The sequence below is a fragment of the Struthio camelus genome, chromosome 25 (genome assembly GCF_040807025.1).
Source record: "Struthio camelus isolate bStrCam1 chromosome 25, bStrCam1.hap1, whole genome shotgun sequence".
In the NCBI taxonomy this organism is placed as follows: Eukaryota; Metazoa; Chordata; class Aves; order Struthioniformes; family Struthionidae; genus Struthio; species Struthio camelus.
In genome coordinates, this window is record NC_090966.1 from 677,020 (window position 1) to 695,527 (window position 18,508).

General features: G+C 67.0%; 1 protein-coding gene across 3 annotated transcripts; it reads left to right on the forward strand.

Annotated features, from left to right (window-relative positions):
• Positions 1 to 7,670: 7,670 nt before the first annotated feature.
• C1QL1 (complement C1q like 1) lies at positions 7,671 to 18,049 on the forward strand. 3 transcript variants are annotated; one of them, XM_068919272.1, is made up of 3 exons: positions 7,671 to 8,345; positions 15,435 to 15,607; positions 17,455 to 18,049. In XM_068919272.1, exons 1-3 carry the CDS (start codon positions 7,767 to 7,769, stop codon positions 17,780 to 17,782), a joined length of 1,080 nt encoding a protein of 359 aa, XP_068775373.1. In that variant the 5' UTR covers positions 7,671 to 7,766; the 3' UTR covers positions 17,783 to 18,049. The 3 variants fall into 3 exon arrangements, with proteins under 3 accessions (XP_068775373.1, XP_068775374.1, XP_068775375.1); XM_068919273.1 differs by having other exon boundaries at positions 15,465 to 15,607; XM_068919274.1 differs by lacking the exon at positions 15,435 to 15,607 and having other exon boundaries at positions 17,455 to 17,763.
• Positions 18,050 to 18,508: the final 459 nt, after the last annotated feature.

Here is an 18,508-nt window from a genome sequence, read left to right on the forward strand (position 1 = left end):
CAGGCAACCGGCCAAAGAGCCATCCATCCAACCAACCATCCATTAGCTACCAGTCAACTAGCCACTTGGCCACCAGCCACCTCCTCATTTAGCCAGCCAGCCAGCCATCTGGCCATCAGCTAGTCAGCCAGCTTTCTGGTTGCCAGCCAGCCAGCACCATGTCCCCAGGTCCTCTCCGAACAGCCGCACAAGCTGCCTGGCTGGAGATGGTTCTCCTGTGAGCACCCAGGCTCTGCTGGGCTCCTTCCTTGCCTGCTGCTACCCGTGTGATGGATATATGGGTGGCCCAGGACAGGCCCACAGCCAAGGCAGGGACATGGGAGCCCAGTCCTGGCCAAGGCCCTGCCCTGCTCCATGTCTCAGTTTTCTCTTCCCTTTAATCCCACCAGATGTCCAGACTGGTGCCACAAGCTGTCCTCCAGCATGCATCTGTGAGCCCTGTCCTTGGGTGCCCTGGGCTGCACCCTCACAGCGCCTGGACATGGGCCGGGGACACCCAGCGAGTCACTTCTCCCCTCCAATGCCCTGGGACGGGCACTGGGACCCCCACAGAGTTTTTTAGCTCATTTTCTCAGCACCGGGACCTGAGTCCTGCCTCGGGATCAGTCTGTGCTGCTTTCCCCTGCTCCTGGGCTGATTAGTGCCAGCTACATTGCCCAGGTGCCATCCTGTGTCTCTCCCCAGGCATCAATAGCCTGGACAACTCTGCTTTAATTCCTTCATTTAATTGCTTTTGTCTCCCAATGAGGTAGTCGCGATGGCCTTTCCCAAGAAGGGAGGTGATGCTGGGCTGGGCAGGGAAGGATCCTCCAGCACCAATGGGACAACGTGTGCATGTTGAGCCATCCAGGAGCGCTGCACAACAGTGCCTGAGCTCTCGCAGCTCCAAGGGCTCTGCATGGCTGAGCGGGATGGGGACTAGTGCAAAGTGCCTGGATGTGGCCAGGGCTGGGGTCCGGAGGGGTGGTTGCATGGTGGGGGAGGGTCACAGCTGGGCTCCTGCAACCGGGGACAGCCCTGTCCAGCAGGACCCCCAGGCCTCCTGCCTGGCAGCAATGCAACCTGACTTGGTCTGATGGCTTATAGATGGGTGGGTGTGTGGATGGATGGATAGATTTGGGGATAGATTGATGCACAGAGAGATGGGGATGGATGCATGGATGGATGTGTGGACAAATGGATACATGGGCACGCGTCTGGATGGGTGCATGGATGCATGGACACATGGGTGGATGGATAGATGGCTGGCTGGCTGGACAGATGGACAGATGGCTGGCTGACTGGATGGTCAGATAGTTGGATGGATGTGCAGCCAGATGAATGCATGGACACGTGGGGATGCATGGAAAGAAGGATCTGTGGATGACTGCATGGATGTGTGGGTGGATGAACGGATATAAGCTCAGGTGCATGGCTAGGTAGGTGGATGGATGGGTGGCTGCACCGGTACCTGGACAGAAGGAAGGATGGATGCGAGGGTGAATGGATGGGTGGATGGATGCCCCCGCAAGGCAATAGGAACCAGCACAGTGACCCCAGATGGGAGTGCGGGAGACCTGTATCCCTTCCCAACCCTGCTCCGGTCCATGCAGCACCAGGCACCCCTGGGGTCACACGCCCCCCTAGGCGCTTGCCCACCTCCTGCTGCTGCTGGAGCGCACCTTGGCGCCCAGAGGGACCGAGCCTGTCGCCAGTGCTCAGCTCTGCCAGCTCGCTAAGGCCTCCAGAAAGCACCCACCCGAACCCCCCATGCCTTGCTGCAGTGATGCCGAGGCGGCCCGACAGCGCGCAGCCGCTCGGGCCCACTGCGCGACATGATGCAGGCTGGCGGGCGCTGCGCGGCTCAATGGCACGCGCACACACACACACACACTCTCACACACACACACATGTGCGCTCGTGCCGCAGGGCGTGCGGGAATTTGGGGCCCTGGCGGGAGCAGGCGGCAGGAGGGTTGCGCCACGGGAGTGGCGAGGCGCCACTGCAATGGGCTTCTGTGCCGCACCTGGGCTCCCCATCGCACCAGTGGTTCCCGAATTTCTCAGCGCACCCAGTACCAGCAGCTGGAGGGCCAGCAGCTCTTGGTGGCGAGGGCGATGGGCGTCTGGCGCGGAGTGGGGTTTGCCCTTGGGAGGGCGCGAGGACGGGATTGCCCAGAGAAACTGAATGTCAGCAAGGGGATGGGAGGCAAACACTTCCTGGCTGGGGAGATGGAGCGTCGCGTGGAGCCGTTGGGGGTCTGTGGGGTTTTGGGCCACAGCGTGTCCTTCTCTGTGGCGCGCAGGCGTGCACGTCTGCCCATGCACCTACCCAGGCCCGTGCATGCATGCGCACTGCTGCGTGCACAGGGCCACCTGCACGCATGCACCTCTGTGCGCACCTGCACACATGCACCTCTTCACACATGTGCATAAGTACAGCCGCACATATAAGCACACACGCACCCCCTCTACACCCACCTGCACATACACACACACCTGCACACAAACACTCACCTGCACTGGCACACATGCACCCTTTCACACACATGTGCACAACCATGTGCACACATGTGCCTCATTACCTGCACCTGCATTTGCACGCATGCACTCTCACACACACAAGCATGTGCACGCACACACACCACTACCCTCACTTGCACACGCACACCCCCACACTCACCTACATTTGCGCACATGCACAAGCACATGCACACACCTATGCACACATGCGCACACTCCCCCCACTCACCTGTGCGCGCACACACACACACGCCTGCACATCTAGGCACCTGCATATGCACACGACCCCTTTCACACACATGTACACAAGCATGTGCACATGGATATGCACACACATATACCCTCCATTGCACTCATCTGTGCATGCACACACGCACCCCTGCACAAGTATGCACACACCACTACACTCACCTGCACTTGCACACACCCTCCTACACACGTGTGCAAGCACATGCACATATGCCCCTCTACACACACCTGCACATACACACACTCATGTTTGCACACCTACACTCACCTGCACTTGCACACATGCACCCTTTCACACACATGTGCGCAAGAACATGCACACATGTATGTGCAAATCCCCTATTACACTCACTTGTGCATGTACACAAGCACATGCATTCACCTGCACTTGCACACATGCACCCCCCACACTTATGCAAGCACATGCACATACATATGCACACATGCACACACACACACACACATTCATTTGCACACCTACATTGACCTGCCCTTGCACAAATGCACACGTGCACACACGCATACGTACAGACCCACATGCATGGACACCTACCCGGCCCTCTCCTGGCCGAGGACCCCCTCCCTGGCGTGCCCCATGCACGTGCCCCAGGCTGCTCCCTGCAACCCCGTTTGCTCCCGGGCTCTGCTGCACCCGTGGGTGCCAGGCCAGGCACCAACGTGCCACTGGGGCGACCGGGCAAGGGTGCCGCATCCTGCTGGGTGGCATCTGCAGCCCGGCGCAGCCCCGCTCCGCTCAAGTGCCCGCTTTGCCCTTGGGCAAAACTGACCCTGGGGGGAAACTGAGGCCCAGAGCCACTGCAACCCCGTGTCGCCGCGCGGCCCCGGCCCAGCTGCCCTCTCCCTTCCCCAAATCCATCTTAATTAGCTGCTTGCTCCCCCTCGTCCCTTCGTCCTTCCCCGCCAGGGTCCCCCTCCCCGCGACGCATCGATTGCGCCCGAAACCCTCGCCCTGGCCTCTCCCCGCCGCCCACCTCCCCGCACAATTATGCAAAGCAAACAGCCGTGGGCTTGCGCTGCGCATTGATTTTGCAGGAGCTGTTGTTAGCTTAACCTTTCCGGAGGAACCGCTGCCGCACGGCTGCTCACGTCAACGGGAGCCTCCTGATGGAGCCGCGGCCACGGGGTCTTTTTCCCCCCGCTTTTCTTGTAAACTTGGCACTCTGGAGATTTGCTACTTGTTTGCTCCTTTCCGGGCAGCCGGGCACTGATGGGAGCCACCAGGCACCCCGATGCTGGGGCCTTGTGTGTGGGGGCACGGCAGCCCGCGATGGGGATGGCCTGGCTGTCCTTGGGGTTAGATGACTGTCCTGCTGGAAATGGGGGGGGGCCAGGAGTGTGCACGTGTGCAGGTGTGCATGTGCATGCACACAGCTGCGCATGCATGTGTCTGCGCATGTATGCACGTGTGTGCCGCACTGTGTGCATGTGCTGGTGCGTGGGAACTCGTGTGTGCATGCGCACACATGCAGATGGACACACATGTGTGCGCACGTGACCATAGCTGCACGTGTGTGTGCATGTCTGCATGTGCACATATATGCAGGCACGTGTGCGCATAACTCTGTGTGCATGTGTGTGCACATGGGCATTTGTGCGTGCATGCATATGCGCGTGTGCATACTACTCTGCATGCATCTGCATGTGTGCACACATGCAGGTATGTGCATAAAGGCATGCTTGCACAACGCTATGTGCGCATGCATCTGCACATGTGCATACATGCAGACATGTGCATGTAGACATAGGCGTGCGTGCACACTGCGCACGCAGGCATCTACATGTGTGCACGCAGCCGGCTGCACGGTTGGGCATGCGCGTGCATGCACAACTGCCCGTGCACACATGGGGGGGTGCACGTTTGTGTGCACGGGCCCTCTGATGTGCATGTGCGTCTGCAGGCGTGTGCTCGTGTGTGTAGACCCGTGCGCCTACACGTGGCACGCTTGCTAGCTGTGGCTTTGCAAAGCCCTGTGCTGACACCCCTTGGCACCCGAGTGCGCACCGGGAGGACACGGGTGGCCGGCTCCCAGCCTGGGGCACCCATTGTGCCACCGAGGGGTGACTCATTTAGCCCATAGCCTCGGCAAGGCGGCAACGCGTATTTTTAGGAGCTCATTAAAAAAGCAAAGAGGGGAGAGAAAAGAAATAGGGAAGAAGTAGCAGATTATGAGTTATTTTTCATGCCGGTGACAGCTCGGAGGGAACTGTCGGGGCTCGTCTCCGTGGGGGGAAGGCTGCAGCAGGTGCTCGCGCTGGTGCAGCTCCTGCCGCCCTGCTCCGGCCAGGACAGCGAGCGGTGCGAGTCCTCAGCGCTGCCGAGAAGCCCTGCGCCTGCTGGGCACAGGCTTTTGAACTGCTCCGAAGAAAGCAAAAAAAAAAAAAAAAAGGCCCAAAAAAAAAAAAACCTCATTAAGATAATAGGAATAATTGCCTCCCACTTTGGGAGCTTCTTATGAAACATGTTTTTCGGTGGCATCTTTATCTTGCTCTCCAGTAACTAAAACTGCGGGTCATAACTGGCTAATTGATTTCTGCACGCTGATTAAATTTAAAGCGCTTTACACGAGCGGAGGGAAGAATAAAGAGGTCAGCGCGGCCCCGCGCGCCGCAGCGCGCGCAGCAAGACAACGGCATCGATTTGCAAATCGATGCTTTGAGAAATGATTAAATGTTCCCCTTGCCAGCGCAGCCCTGCACGAGTCTCCAAGGCTCTTGCAAAGACGGCTTAATCAGAGCGCACTGCGCTCGTCGCCTCGGGCCGGAGTGCCCCGAGCCGGACACGGGTGCCAGGGCGTCCCTGTCCCCAAGCTTTCGCCAGTGCAAAGGGCCGAGATGTGCCATCGCTGGCAGGGGTGTCGCACGCAAAGTGGTGGCAGCATGGGAGACTGGACCGGAGCATTTCCGGCACGGCAAGGCCAAGGCAGAGGAACGCCGCTGAGGTGGCACAGCCGGGTTCGGCCGGGGCTGCTGCAAGGACAGTCCTGGGTGGCTCGGGGACCGCAGCGCTGCGCAGGGCTGGGGTTGCTACCAGGCAGGGGAGCAGCCTGTGCACACGTGTGTGTGTTTGCACACGTGTTAGCATGCATGCTGCATCAGTGCATGTGTGCAGCTATGCAGATGCACGCGTGTCTGTGTGCACGCGGGTGTGTGGTTTTGCATGCATGTGCGTGTTTGCATGCTGCATCAGCACGTGTGCGGCTATGCATATGCACGTGTGTGCACATGCAGGTTTGCACACGTGCATGTGTTTGCACACGTATCTGCATGCATGCTCCACCGGCAGCTATGCATATGTGTCTTTGCGTACCCAAATCTACCTCTGGGCTGGCACTGGCAAGGCCGGACCCTGCAGCGAGCCAGTGCAGCCCACGAACCCAGCAGAAAAGCATCGCCGGGTGCACGTGCCGTGGCGGGCGCTGGGCAGGCGGGTGCTGCCCGCAGCAGCAATCGGAGCAGCCTGCGGGCTGCTCTAGCGGCCGCCGGCGGAAGGCGCCGCACACCCCGTCCCGTCCCCAGCGCCCGGCGGCCCCGGCTTCACCCCCGCCGCTGCCCCTGGGCCGGGCCGGGCCGGGCGGCTCCGCGCGGAGCCGCAGATGCTGCGAACGCCTTGGTTGCTTTCCAGCGCCGGAGGCGGCTGTCACTTCCCCGGCCGGCCCGCCAGCCCCGCTGGCGCTGATCGAGCCGCCAGACGGCGGGGCAGGCTCGCCGCGGGCCGCGGCCGCGCTGCCCGCCCCCCCGCCCCACGTGTCACGAGCCTGGCGGTGCTCTGCAGAGGGCTGCACCAGCCCGCGGGCGGGCGGGCGGCTCTGTACGCTCCTGCTGTCCCCAGGGGGGCGAGGCGCGGCGGGGGCTTCGCGCCGGCGTCCCCCGGCCCCGCCGGCCCGCAGGGCTGGGAGGCCCGGCTGCACCCCAGGGCACCCAGCGTGACGGGGGCGATGGAGGGCCGCCGAGCCGGCAGCGCCCCGCTGGCCGGGAGCTGGTTTTCCGCCCGGCTGCCGGCGCTCCCGGGCTGCCCGGCTCGCCAGCCCCAACGCGGCCGGCAGGAGGCAGAGCCGGCGGCGCCGTCGCTCGCCGCCCTGGCCCGCCGGTGCAGCCCGTGGCGGCGGCGGGGCTCTGCGGCCGAAAGCGGCTGGCCATGCGCGCCCCCGCAGCCGTGAGCGCCGGGACCCCAGACCCCCCTCGTTGGCGCCCTCAAGGCCGTAGGAGAGCGTCGTCCGGGGAGCAAGACTCGGCCGCCTGCGCGGGGCGGGGGTCGCGGGCGCCGGGGCCGCCCCCCGCCGCCGCCCGAGCCCGAGCCCGTGGCTGCCGACCCGAGCGCGGGGGCGGCGGGGGGGCGGCTGCCGGGGCAGAGCGCTTGTGCCCCGGCTGGGCTTAACAGCAGGATCGGGGGCCGGGGGCGGCCCGGCACCGCCGGCGGAGGCGGGAGCCCTCGGAGCTGCCCCGTCTTGGCGCCGGGCCGGCGAGAGGCCGCCGGGGCCGCGGGGAAGCGGCAGCCGGCGGGGGAGACCTGCGGGCCGCCCAAACCGGGGGGAAGCGGGCGGCAGCGGGGCCCGGGCCCGGCGGGGAGCGCGGCCGGGCGGGGCGGGGGGGGCGTCGGGGCCGGGCCGGGAGCTCCGAAGGGGCGGGGCGGGGAGGGGCGGGGCCTCGCCAGCGCCGGGGGCACGAAGGGGGCGTGGCAGTGGGCGTGGCAGGGCGGAAACGCCCCGCCCATGCGCGGCGATGGGCGTGGTCGGGGCAGCGGACCCCGCCCCTCCCCGCCCGATGCGCGGGGCGGGGCGGGGCCGGGGGCGGGGCCGGGGCGGGCGCGCGGCGCGGGGCGCACCGGAGCCAGCGGAGCGGAGCGGAGCGGGCGCCGCCGCCGCCGCCGCCGCCCTGCACGCCGCCGGCCCCCCCCCCACCGGCACCATTCCCGCCGCCGGGCGGCAGCGCGCCCCGGCCGGGCGGCGGCTCAGCCTCGGCCGCAAAACTTTGCTGGCGGCCGCGGCCGGCGTGGTGATGGTGCTGGTGCTGGTGGTGCTCATCCCGGTGCTGGTGAGCTCGGCGGGCACCGACGGCCGCTACGAGATGCTGGGCACCTGCCGCATGGTGTGCGAGCCCTACGGCGGGCCGTCCCCGGCCGCCGCCGGCCCGCTGGGCGAGCGCGGCCCGCTCCCGCCGCCCTCCACCCTGGTGCAGGGCCCCCAGGGCAAGCCGGGCCGGCCGGGCAAACCGGGGCCGCCGGGCCCGCCGGGGCAGCCGGGCCCACCGGGGGCCGCGGGGCCGCCGGGGCCGCGGGGCGAGCCGGGGCGCCCGGGCCCCCCCGGGCTGCCGGGGCCCGGGGCCACGGGGGCCGTGAGCACGGCCACCTACAGCACGGTGCCCCGCGTCGCCTTCTACGCCGGCCTCAAGAACCCGCACGAGGGCTATGAGATCCTCAAGTTCGACGACGTGGTCACCAACCTGGGCAACAGCTACGACGCCGCCTCCGGCAAGTTCACCTGCGCCATCCCCGGCACCTACTTCTTCACCTACCACGTCCTCATGCGCGGCGGTGACGGCACCAGCATGTGGGCCGACCTCTGCAAGAACGGGCAGGTAAGGGGTGCCGCCGGCCGCTCGCCTGCCTCCCGCTGTCGCTCACCCCGCTGGGCCACGCGGCCGGAGCTGCGTCACCTCCTGCAGCCTGGAGATGTGCTCTGGGGGCACCCCGTGGTGCCCTGTCCTTCTCCTGGGCCTGGAAATGTGCTCTGGGTGCACCCCCAGAATGCCCTGTCCCTCTTCCAGCCATGGAGATGTGCTCCGGGTGCCCCCTTCTGTCACAGAGATGTGCTCTGGGTGCACCCCGGGGTGCCCCGTCCTTCTCCTGGCTCTGGAGAAGCGCTCCGGCTGCACCCCGGGGTGCCCTGTCCTTCTCCTGGCTCCGGAGAAGCACTCTGACTGCACCCCGGGGTGCCCTGTCCTTCTCCTGGCTCCGGAGAAGCACTCTGACTGCACCCCGGGGTGCCCCGTCCTTCTCCTGGCTCCAGAGAAGCGCTCCGGCTGCACCCCCAAGATGCCCTGTCCCTCTTCCAGCCATGGAGATGTGCTCCGGGTGCACCCTTCTGTCACGGAGATGTGCTTTGGGTGCACCCCAGGGTGCCCTGTCCTTCTCCCAGCTCCAGAGAAGCACTCCAGGTGCACCCTGGGGTGCCCCATCCTTCTCCTGTCACAGAGATGCGCTCCAGGTGCCCCCTTCTGTCACAGGGATGTGCTTTGGGTGCACCCCGGGGTGCCCTGTCCCTCTCCTGGCTCCAGAGATACACTCAGCTGCATCCCCTGGGTGCTCCGTCCTTCTTCCGGCTCCGCAGATGCCCCCGGCACGTCCCCGGCGGCTCCAGCCCGCCGCGCGCCACGCCGGCCCCCTGCCCTGGGAACCCCCCCCGGCTGCTCCGCAGCATCCGTATTTGCGGCAGCCCCGAGGAGGGTGCCCAGGGGGGTGCGCAGGTCTCAGCCCCCCGCCCCAGCTCTTGGTGTCCTGGCCCTCCCCGGCCAGGAGCAGCGGTGGGGGTCGCGTGACCCTGTCCCCGGCAGGCTGGGCTGCGCGGGGACGGTCCAGGGCTCCCCGGTGCCTCCGCGTGCCGGTGGGACCCCCGCTCTCGCCCCGTCCTGCGCCCTCAGCACCTTTTTGGGGTGCCCCGGCAGGCCAGGAAGGGCAGCCCGGGCTGCGGTGACCCCCAGCTGGGAGCGGCCCCGTGCCGGAGGGTCCCCGCGCCGCGCTCGAGGCCGCAGCGTGCCGAGGGGCAGGGGCTGGCTCCGTGGCTGCCGGCCCCCACGCCGAGCACTTCGCCCGCATCCCGGCACGGCATCCCAGGGCCGGCAGCATCCGTGACCCGCCTCGGCTGGCAGAGCTTTTCGGGCATTGCCCGAAGTGGCGCCTCTTTCCCCTGCCGTCCCCCCGCCTGGGGGAGACGCCTGCGGTCGCAGGCACAAATCGCCAGCCTTGGCCGCCGGCGCGGCTGTCACGCTTTAAATGTCACCTGAGCTTAATTCTCTTTGGTGTCAGAGGCGGCTGTTGCAGCGCGGTCGTGGTGCCGAGTCGAGGCTCCTCGTGGGGATTCATTCCCGGGGAAGGGAGGGAACCGCGTCCGCGGCCCCTGCTCTGCCCCCGCTGCCTCTCCTGCAGCCCGGCCGGGCTCGGGGCCGCCGGCTCGCGGCCAGGGTGACGCCGGCAGGCAGCGCCCGAGCCGGAGCCCACCGTCTCCTGTCCTCCCTCCCTGCCGCCGTTGCTTTATTTATTTATTTTTAATTATTATTTGTATCTTTTTCCGTTCACCGGCTCCCCACGCAAAGCCTGGGGTCGCCCGGGCCCGCCGATGCACTTGAGCGAGCGCGGCGAGCTACGCGGGTGCGACGCCTGATTAAGCTGAGGCTGAGTTACCAACTCCAAATCGGGCTGAAATCGCTGTGGGCTGCGGAGCAGCCGCTGGGTGAGCCGCCCCCCGGCCCGCTGCGCTTTAACGCTTCGCCTCCCGGCTGCGTCTTTAGCTACGGCTATTTTGCTGAAGTGTTTTCTGGGTTTTGTTTTCCCTCCCCTTTGCCTCGCACCCGGCGTTCGCAGCCCCAAATTAAGGGGGGTTATCGTAACGCTTGGAAGCCTCGTGCGTTTGTTCCGCGTCACGCGCTGGCTGCTTAGAGCAACATCCTAGTGCTTCTCCGCAGGAAACCCGCCCGTCCGCCGCGCGCAGCCGGCTCGGGCGGCGGGGAGCGGTGCGGTGCCTCGCCTGGGAATCCTCAAGGGCCCTTGCTGCGATCGGGCGCCCGGACGAGATGAGGTGGGGGCATCCGGCGAGGGGGCTGTGCAGAGCTCCCGGCCTCCGGACGCGCCTGCCGGGGTCTCACACCCCCCTCGTTGTTTCTGGAGAGCGTTCTGCAGCCGGGCGCCGCCGCCGGCGGGGAAGCGTCGCCCGGGGGAGCGCGTGCCCCCAGCGGGGCGCCTGCCCGAATCCGGGAATAAGCGGCTCAGGGACGGCCGGCTGCTTTGGGGGGCGAGGGAGGGCTCCTGGCGCAGACGCTCCGGCCAGCGTTTCGATGGCAAACGCCGGCAAATCAGCTTTCTCTATCCAAAACTAAAAGCTGGGCCGGGCCGCGTGTCACCCCGCGCCGCAGCGTGCGGAGCCTCCGGCACTTTTCGAGCATCATGAGCGAGAGCAGATGGGAGCCGGGCTCGTGCCCCACTGCCTGAGCCGGCCGCAGGCGAAACGCCGCCTGAAACCCCGGCACCCCCGCGTTCAACCTGGGCCGCCGCAGATCTGCCGGCCGCCTCTGCTCTGTCCCCGGGGGCCGTTTCGGCCCCGCGCTGCCTCCCCCGCTGGGTCGGGGAGGTGGAGGTGCTGGATGGGAGCCGGCGGCCGCGTCCCCCCCGCACCGCAGCGCTGGCGCTGGCGTTAACGAGAGCCAGGGGAGCCCTGCGCTGAGAGGGAGCTGCTCCTGATGATTAATGAGCATTAATTATTCTTATTTGTATTACGTTGGAGCTGGGGCGGCCGGTCGGCTCAGCGAGGAAGGCAAACAGCTAGCGGGAAACGCTGCAGGCGCCGGCGCTCGGGGCACCCACCACGGGGAGCCCGGCCGGCCCCCGCACCCCTGGGCGCCCCTGCACGGGTTGCGTCCGCTGCCCACGCCGGAGAGCCTGGATCTCAGCGGATCCCAAATGTTCCCATGCGGCAGGGGCCGGTGCTGTCCAGGCGACCCCGGCTGCGTCCTGGTGCCGCGCGCGGGCTGCGGAGGCCAGACGTGCGCTCCGCCCCCGTGCCCGGGATCCCCAGGCTGCTCGCACACCGCACGTGCGCTGCACGCTCGACCTTGGCTCCGCTAGCGTTGCACACGCACTGCCCAGCAATGGTCCAGGACTGTCCAGAAATGGCACAGACACACACACTGCTCATCCTCAAGGCATCCGGGCACTGCCCGCGCACACGCTGCCCGGGCCCAGCCAGGCAGTGCACGCGCTGCGCGTAGAGCCCCTCCACCCAGGTGCACGCTGCGCGCAGAGATCCCCCACGTACCCAGGCACTGCGCACACAGGGGGTCCCAAACCCGTCCAGGTGCCGCACGGACTGCACGTGCCCAGGAGCCCTGGCACCCCAGCACTGCACGCACTGCACACGCCACAGACCCCAAACCTGTCAGACCCTGCGCACCTTGGAGACCGCAGAGCCAGCACTCACCACGCGCTGCGCACGCTGCGCACGCCGGGACCCCAGAGGCAGCGCGCGCTGCGCCCGCCGAGGCCCCCGAGCAGCCCCCGCTGCACGCACCTGGAGCCCCCAGCCGCGGCGCGCTGTGCCCGCTGCCCACCAGCCCCCGGCCCCGGCCAGGCCGCCGCTGCGGCAGCGCCAGCCGCTGGCTGTGCCGCGGGCCGGGGCCGCCGCGGTGGCACCACGCAGGGCTGGCCCCGAGGAGCCGAGGGAGACGCTGGGAGCGGCGTGGCCTAGAAATAAAAGCGCGTCAGGCGCTACCCTCAGGCGCCATATTCAGGATCCGCTTCGGTGCGGCCCAGGCAGTGGAGCGCCGCCGCGGGGAGCCGCTGCCGGCCCCGGGCCGCAGCGGGAGCGGGGCCCGCGGGGTCCCCGGGGGGACCGTCGCCAGGCACGATTTGGCACCCGGGGCCGGAGCGGGGCATCCGCGCACCCAGGAAGGAGTATTTCGCTTTTATTTCTCTCCCTCCGGGTGAAGCAGCCCCGCGACGGGGGGACGCACGTGGGTGCCTCGGCCTCCTGGCGCCCGTGGCCGGCACCCGGCGCCTCTCGCCGCGGTGCTCGATTGCAACCGAGGAAGACTTTTCCCGGCAAAATCAAAAAAATCAGCGGGCTTGAAAAAGGGTTTTGTCACGGCCCCGCCGGCCCGAGAAGCGCAGAGCAGGCGGGCGGCCGGAGCGGCCGGGGCCGGGCGGCCGCCAGGGCTGGGCCGGGGGAGGCGCCGCGGCCTGTCTCTGCGCTCCCTCAGTCCCGAGGGGGAGCGCCGCCGGCCTTTGCTCCCGCTCCCGGCTCTGCCTTTCTACGCCCCGCGGTGGCGGCGCGGGGAGAAGGAGCCGGGCCGCCGCAGGGTGTTCGCCCCCCTGCCCGTGCTCTAGGGTGCAAAGCTCTTAGTTTTCAGCTTTTAAGGCAGTTTTAGCATTTCCCAGCGCTGTGCCAGGGGCTCATGAACTCTCCCATCGCCGCGCATGGGTAAACTGGGGCCCAGAGCAGCTCTGCAGTCCCCGGGTGGCTGAGGGGCAGGCGGCGGCTCTGGCTCTGCCATTTATCTTCACCAGTTAGGGCTCACTCATGTCTGGCGGGTGCGCGGTGACAAGGCATCTCCTTAACGAGGGCAGACGAACGGCCCCACGCCGGCGGAGGAGCGGGGAGGAGGGGATGGCGGCTGCCGCTCGCTGCCCTGCGCCAAACGGCCCTCCCCGCCGCACCGGCTCAGAGCCCGGCTCGGGGGCCGTGGCCAGGATGTCCCCGGGGCACCTCCGTGCCGGGGGGGACCGTTTCCCTGCTGGTGATGCTCAGGCATGGCAGAGCCCTGGCCCTGCCCAGCGGGGGCCTGCGCAGCGGTTATCTTCCCTGCTTCTTCCCACCCTCCTCCTCTTCCTACGGGGCCAGGGCACCGCGGAGACGCTCCTTCCACCCCCCGCGTGCTGCCCGGGGAGAGCGCCGAGAGAGAAGTCGCCGAGCCGTGGCAGCTCCGTGCCCCCTTCCCCACCACTGCTGGGAGCCGGGACGCAGCTCCTGCCCGCCACGCACATGCGTGTGCACAGCTGCACCCCCCGGCACGGTTTGGAGGCGAGGGGCGGCTAGGACGTGGCTGTCCCCGGGGCTGCTGGCATCCTCTGGAGATCAGGGCACTGCGACAAGCAGCCCGCAGGGATTTGTTCCCGAGCTCACGCCTGCCGGCATGGGGACCCTCGCGGGATGCAGGCGAAGGCTGCTGAGAAACACCCTTGGCAGACCGGGCACCGATGCAGTGGCTTCTGCCAGGGCCCCCAGCCCCGGGGACACCCGCTGGCTCTCAGTGCCGCAGGGAGCACTGCCTGCTCCCGGTGAACCCGGCCTGTGTCCCTTAGGGCTTCTTCCTCGGAGCCGTTTCCCACAGACTTGAGTGCTCCCAGAGCTGATGCCGGGTGGAGGGGTAGAAACAAGGGTGACTATTAGTGTAGTGACAGTGTTGGTGGCAGCCTGTGGATGACAGCACAGTGGGTTCATCTGCATGTGTGAGAGCAATCCCTGCGAGACTGCACATTGGGCCGCCAGAAGGTTTCGAGGTGAACAGCTTCTGAACGGTGGGCTAGTTCACAGCTGCAAGCTGCCTGGGGACTCAGGAAGACATCGCTGCATCGGGTGCAGCCCCTTCGCCCTGGAAGGCTGAAGGATGCAGCCTTGCAAGAAGAGCTTGGCTGGCCAAGGACGGTTCAGCAGGAGAGCCGTGGGCCTCTGCATCAGCAGTCTCCCTCCAGGAGCATCTCGATCCGGCAGCCTGGGGGAGGACGCTGGTCCCCGTGGGACAAGGTGATGCGGTGAAGTGCTGCCCCCGTTTCACTGCCACCTGCTACCAGTGTCACCCCAGATGCTTGCTGCCGTCGGCCAGGATCAGCGGCAGCTCGTGGTGCCGTGCTGGGGAGCGGTTACCTCGGCAGGGCCGGCCCGCTGGCCTGATCCGCCTCCGAGAGACCCACAGTGGGTTTTCTCTGCGCTGCCATTCATCTCCGAGACTTGATTACCCTTAATTCCCTGTAAACGGAGGCGAGTTTCACGGGGCTGCAGCTACAGAGATAATGGTCTTCCGCCTCGGCGTCCTGCCTCTGCCGGTCCCCGGCAAGGTGCTTCCTGTGCCAGCCTCGGCCGCAGGTGCCACCCGCGCGCCCTGCTCTCCGCAGCCACTTCTGGGGCCCAGGGCTGGGAGGGAGGGGAGCGGGGCGGTGGGGGCCGCCGGGCCTGAGGGCGCGGGGGCCTCCGGGAGGGGCCGTGGGAACCGGGCTCGTTCAGTTCCCACCTCCAGGAACGGCGAAGATGGAGGAGCCGCTCTCTCCTCTCGAGCCTGTGTAGCTCCGATTATGACCTTTTCGGCCCGGGCTCACCCAGTTTTGGCACTTTTCCCGCTCTTCCCCGCACGCACCAAGTCCAAGCGTCTCCGCAGCCAGGATGCTGCAGGTAGCTGCCGTCGCCGCGGCGCGGGGCTCAGCCCTGGCTTGCTTGCCTCCCTGGGGGGGCTGCTGCCATCGACCCCGACGTCTCTCTGATGGCGTTTGTGCAGGGCCATGCGCGAAGCATCGATGCGCTCCCGAAGGTCAGCTCCGTGCCGGTGGCAGCTGTCTCGCTGTCCCCGGAGGCGTGCTGTCGCCCAGTTGCAAGGCTGCGGGGCCGGGGCGTTAGCGGAGAGGTTTCCCGAGGCTCGGAGGAGCTTTGCGGGCGGCTCCCAGCCCACCCGCATCCCGCAAGGCTCCTCCACAGCCACTCCGCGATGTCTCCCCAAACGGCGAGAGCCGATTTCGAGCCCAGGCTTGTCAGTTATAATTAGGAGCATCTTCTCCCCGGCGCGTTGCTTTGCATTTCACATGGGATTTTTACCTGCCGTCTTGTCACTGTCACCCAGGCCTGTGAAACCTTGCTGCAAGTCTCTGGAGTGACGTTAGATCTGATTACCCAAATAATTCTGTATCATCAGCAGGCTACAGAGACATCGCTCCTTTTCCAGGCATTTATGGATATATTGAACACGTGCGTCCCTGTGGGCTCTGCCAGGACCTCCTGCCCTTGCCCTCCAGCGCTGAATGAGTATTTAGCAGAGAGAGCAACCTCCCTCGCCCCAGGGCAGGTTGATATCTTTAAGAGGCGCTGGTGAGCGACATGTCTAATTTTGGGGGTAAGGCTGTTTGCAAGCCGGCTGGCTGGTCTGTGTCCAGGCCCTGAACCATAGTCCTGCATCTGAGGCTGGAGTGGTGGTCCTGTGTCCAAGCCTGGAGTTGTAGTCCCATGTCTGAGCCATGGTCCCACCTCTGAGCCCAGAGCTGCGGTCCCACATCCTAGCTGTGGTCCCACATCTGAGCCTGGAGCTGTGGTCCCGCATCTGAGCCATGGTCCCCCATCCAAGACACGGTCCTGCATCCAAGACCAGAGCCACGGCCCCACATCTGAACCGTGGACCCATGTTTGAGCCTGGAACCATGGTCTCACATCTGAATCATGGTCACACGTCCAAGCCCAGAGCCATGGTCCCACGTCTGAACCATGGTCCCATGTCCAGGCTGCAGTGCTGTGTCCAAGCCTGGAGCTGCGGTCCCACATCTGAGCCTGCTGGGTCAGGGAGAGGCTCTGGGAGATGCTCAGAGGAGCCGTGGTGATGGACCCCTGAGCTCCCCATGCCAGCGCTGCCTAGGGACCCATTCACCTGTGGGTGGGGGTCCGAGGCAGCCAGCACCCTCGTGTCAGGGCGCCCAGGAGGGAGCAGGCTGGGGACCAGCATGCCACCGGCACCCTGGGCATCGCTGCCAGGTGGCCCCCAAGCCCACTGTGTCTCATAAGTAGGTTGGGACCCCACTGAGCGTCCTGCTGGGCAGCACATCCCAGGGCACCCATGGATGTCCCGAAGATGTGTGGGAGGAGGCTGCCGAGGCCTGTGCTGGTCTCTCCTCTGAAACCACGCAGGTGCCGGGGCGCAGGGGTGGCAGCGTGGGCTGGCCGGCCTCACGAAGGGAGAAGGAAAATGCCCCAGAGCCATCGACGGGAGGGAGAGCTGGGGCAAGGGGACCATGCCTTCGGGGTGCCGACCCCCGCTCGTGGCTCTGCCCCTACGGCTGCCCTATCCCTCCTCCAACCCCCATCCCTGTCCCAACTCTACCCCTATTCCTTCTCCAGCCCCCATCCCTCCTCCAACCCCCATCCCTGTCCCAACTCTACCCCTATTCCTTCTCCAGCCCCCATCCCTCCTCCAACCCCCATCCCTGCCCCATCCCTCCTCCAACCCCCATCCCTGTCCCAACTCTACCCCTATTCCTTCTCCAGCCCCCATCCCTCCTCCAACCCCCATCCCTGCCCCATCCCTTCTCCGGCCTCCTTCCCTGCCCCATCCCTCCTCCATCCCCTATCCTTGCCCCATCCCTGCCCCATCCCTCCTCCAACCCCCATCCCTGTCCCAACTCTACCCCTATTCCTTCTCCAGCCCCCATCCCTCCTCCAACCCCCATCCCTGCCCCATCCCTTCTCCGGCCTCCTTCCCTGCCCCATCCCTCCTCCATCCCCTATCCTTGCCCCATCCCTGCCCCATCCCTCCTCCAACCCCCATCCCTGTCCCAACTCTACCCCTATTCCTTCTCCAGTCCCCATCCCTCCTCCAACCCCCATCCCTGCCCCATCCCTCCTCCAACCCCCATCCCTGCCCCATCCCTCCTCCAACCCCCATCCCTGCCCCATCCCTCCTCTGACCCCCCTCCCTGCCCCATCCCTCCTCCAACCCCCATCCTTGCCCATTCCTCCACCCTGCCCATCCCTGCCCTGTGCCTCTGCCAGTGCCCCATCCTGGGGCTGGTGATCCCAGCGTGGGTGTTGTAGCAGGCATGGGCTCGAGGCCGGGACATAGGACACAGGACCGAGATGGAGAAACCAGGATGCAGGGCTGAGGCAGGGACACGGGAGGGAGGAAGGGAGACGGGGTGGCTGCGGGGGTAACGCGGGTGTCCCCCGCGCAGGTGCGGGCCAGCGCCATCGCCCAGGACGCCGACCAGAACTACGACTACGCCAGCAACAGCGTCATCCTGCACCTGGACGCGGGTGACGAGGTCTTCATCAAGCTGGACGGCGGCAAGGCGCACGGCGGCAACAACAACAAGTACAGCACCTTCTCGGGCTTCATCATCTACTCGGACTGAGGCTGGCCCCCTGGCGGCCCCCTGCCGCAGCCCCCCATCCCGCTGCACCCAGCCCCGGGGGCCAGATGGGGCGGGCGGGAGGGGTTGGGGGGACACCCCGCCCTGCCCCTTCCCACCGCCCCATCCCATGGCTGCCAACCCCGCTTAGCCCCTGGCCCCAGGCCGCCCCGCGGTGCCCCCCACACCCCCCCGGGCCCGGGCCCGGGCCGACGGCCGCCCGCGGCAGCAGCGGAGGTGGGGGTCTGCGGCCTGTATATATGTACAGGATGGGTGGACGTGCGTGGGGCCCGGCCCCCGCTGCCCTCCTGCCTCGCCCAGTGCCCGGTTGTCTTGCGGGGGGCGGGGGGGCTGGGGGGAGCCGCGTTCCTGCCCCCTGGCCGGGCCAATCCCTGGTAAAGCAGAGCTGTGACCCCTCGCCCGCCTGGTGTCTTTTTCTCCGCTCCCCGCGTTGGGCCGAGGCGGCGCTCGGATACGGCCCGGGGGCGAGGTGCCCCCGGGGCGAGGTGCCCCTGCGAAGGAGCCCGGCTGGCCCTCGCCCGGGCCGCGGGGTGCCGCTGTGGCGCCCTGCGGCCTGTCCCCGAGCGCCCGCGTCCCCTGTCCCCGCTCCGGCCCGGGGCTGCGGGGCCGGGAGGAAGAGGCTGCAGTGCCACAGATGCTTGGCACGCTGCTGCCAGCCCGACCCCAAACGACCTGGCCAAATGGCTGGCCACCTCTGCCCCTGCCTGATTCGGGTGCCCAGGGCCGTTCAGCACCTCGGGAGCGGCTGCTGGGCCGGCGGGGGCCGTGGAGGCAGCGGAGGCCGGGGGGGGCCCACGGAGGCTGCAAGGCCAGCGGGTGCGGGAGGCCGGGGGAGCCCGCGGAGGCGTCGCAGCCA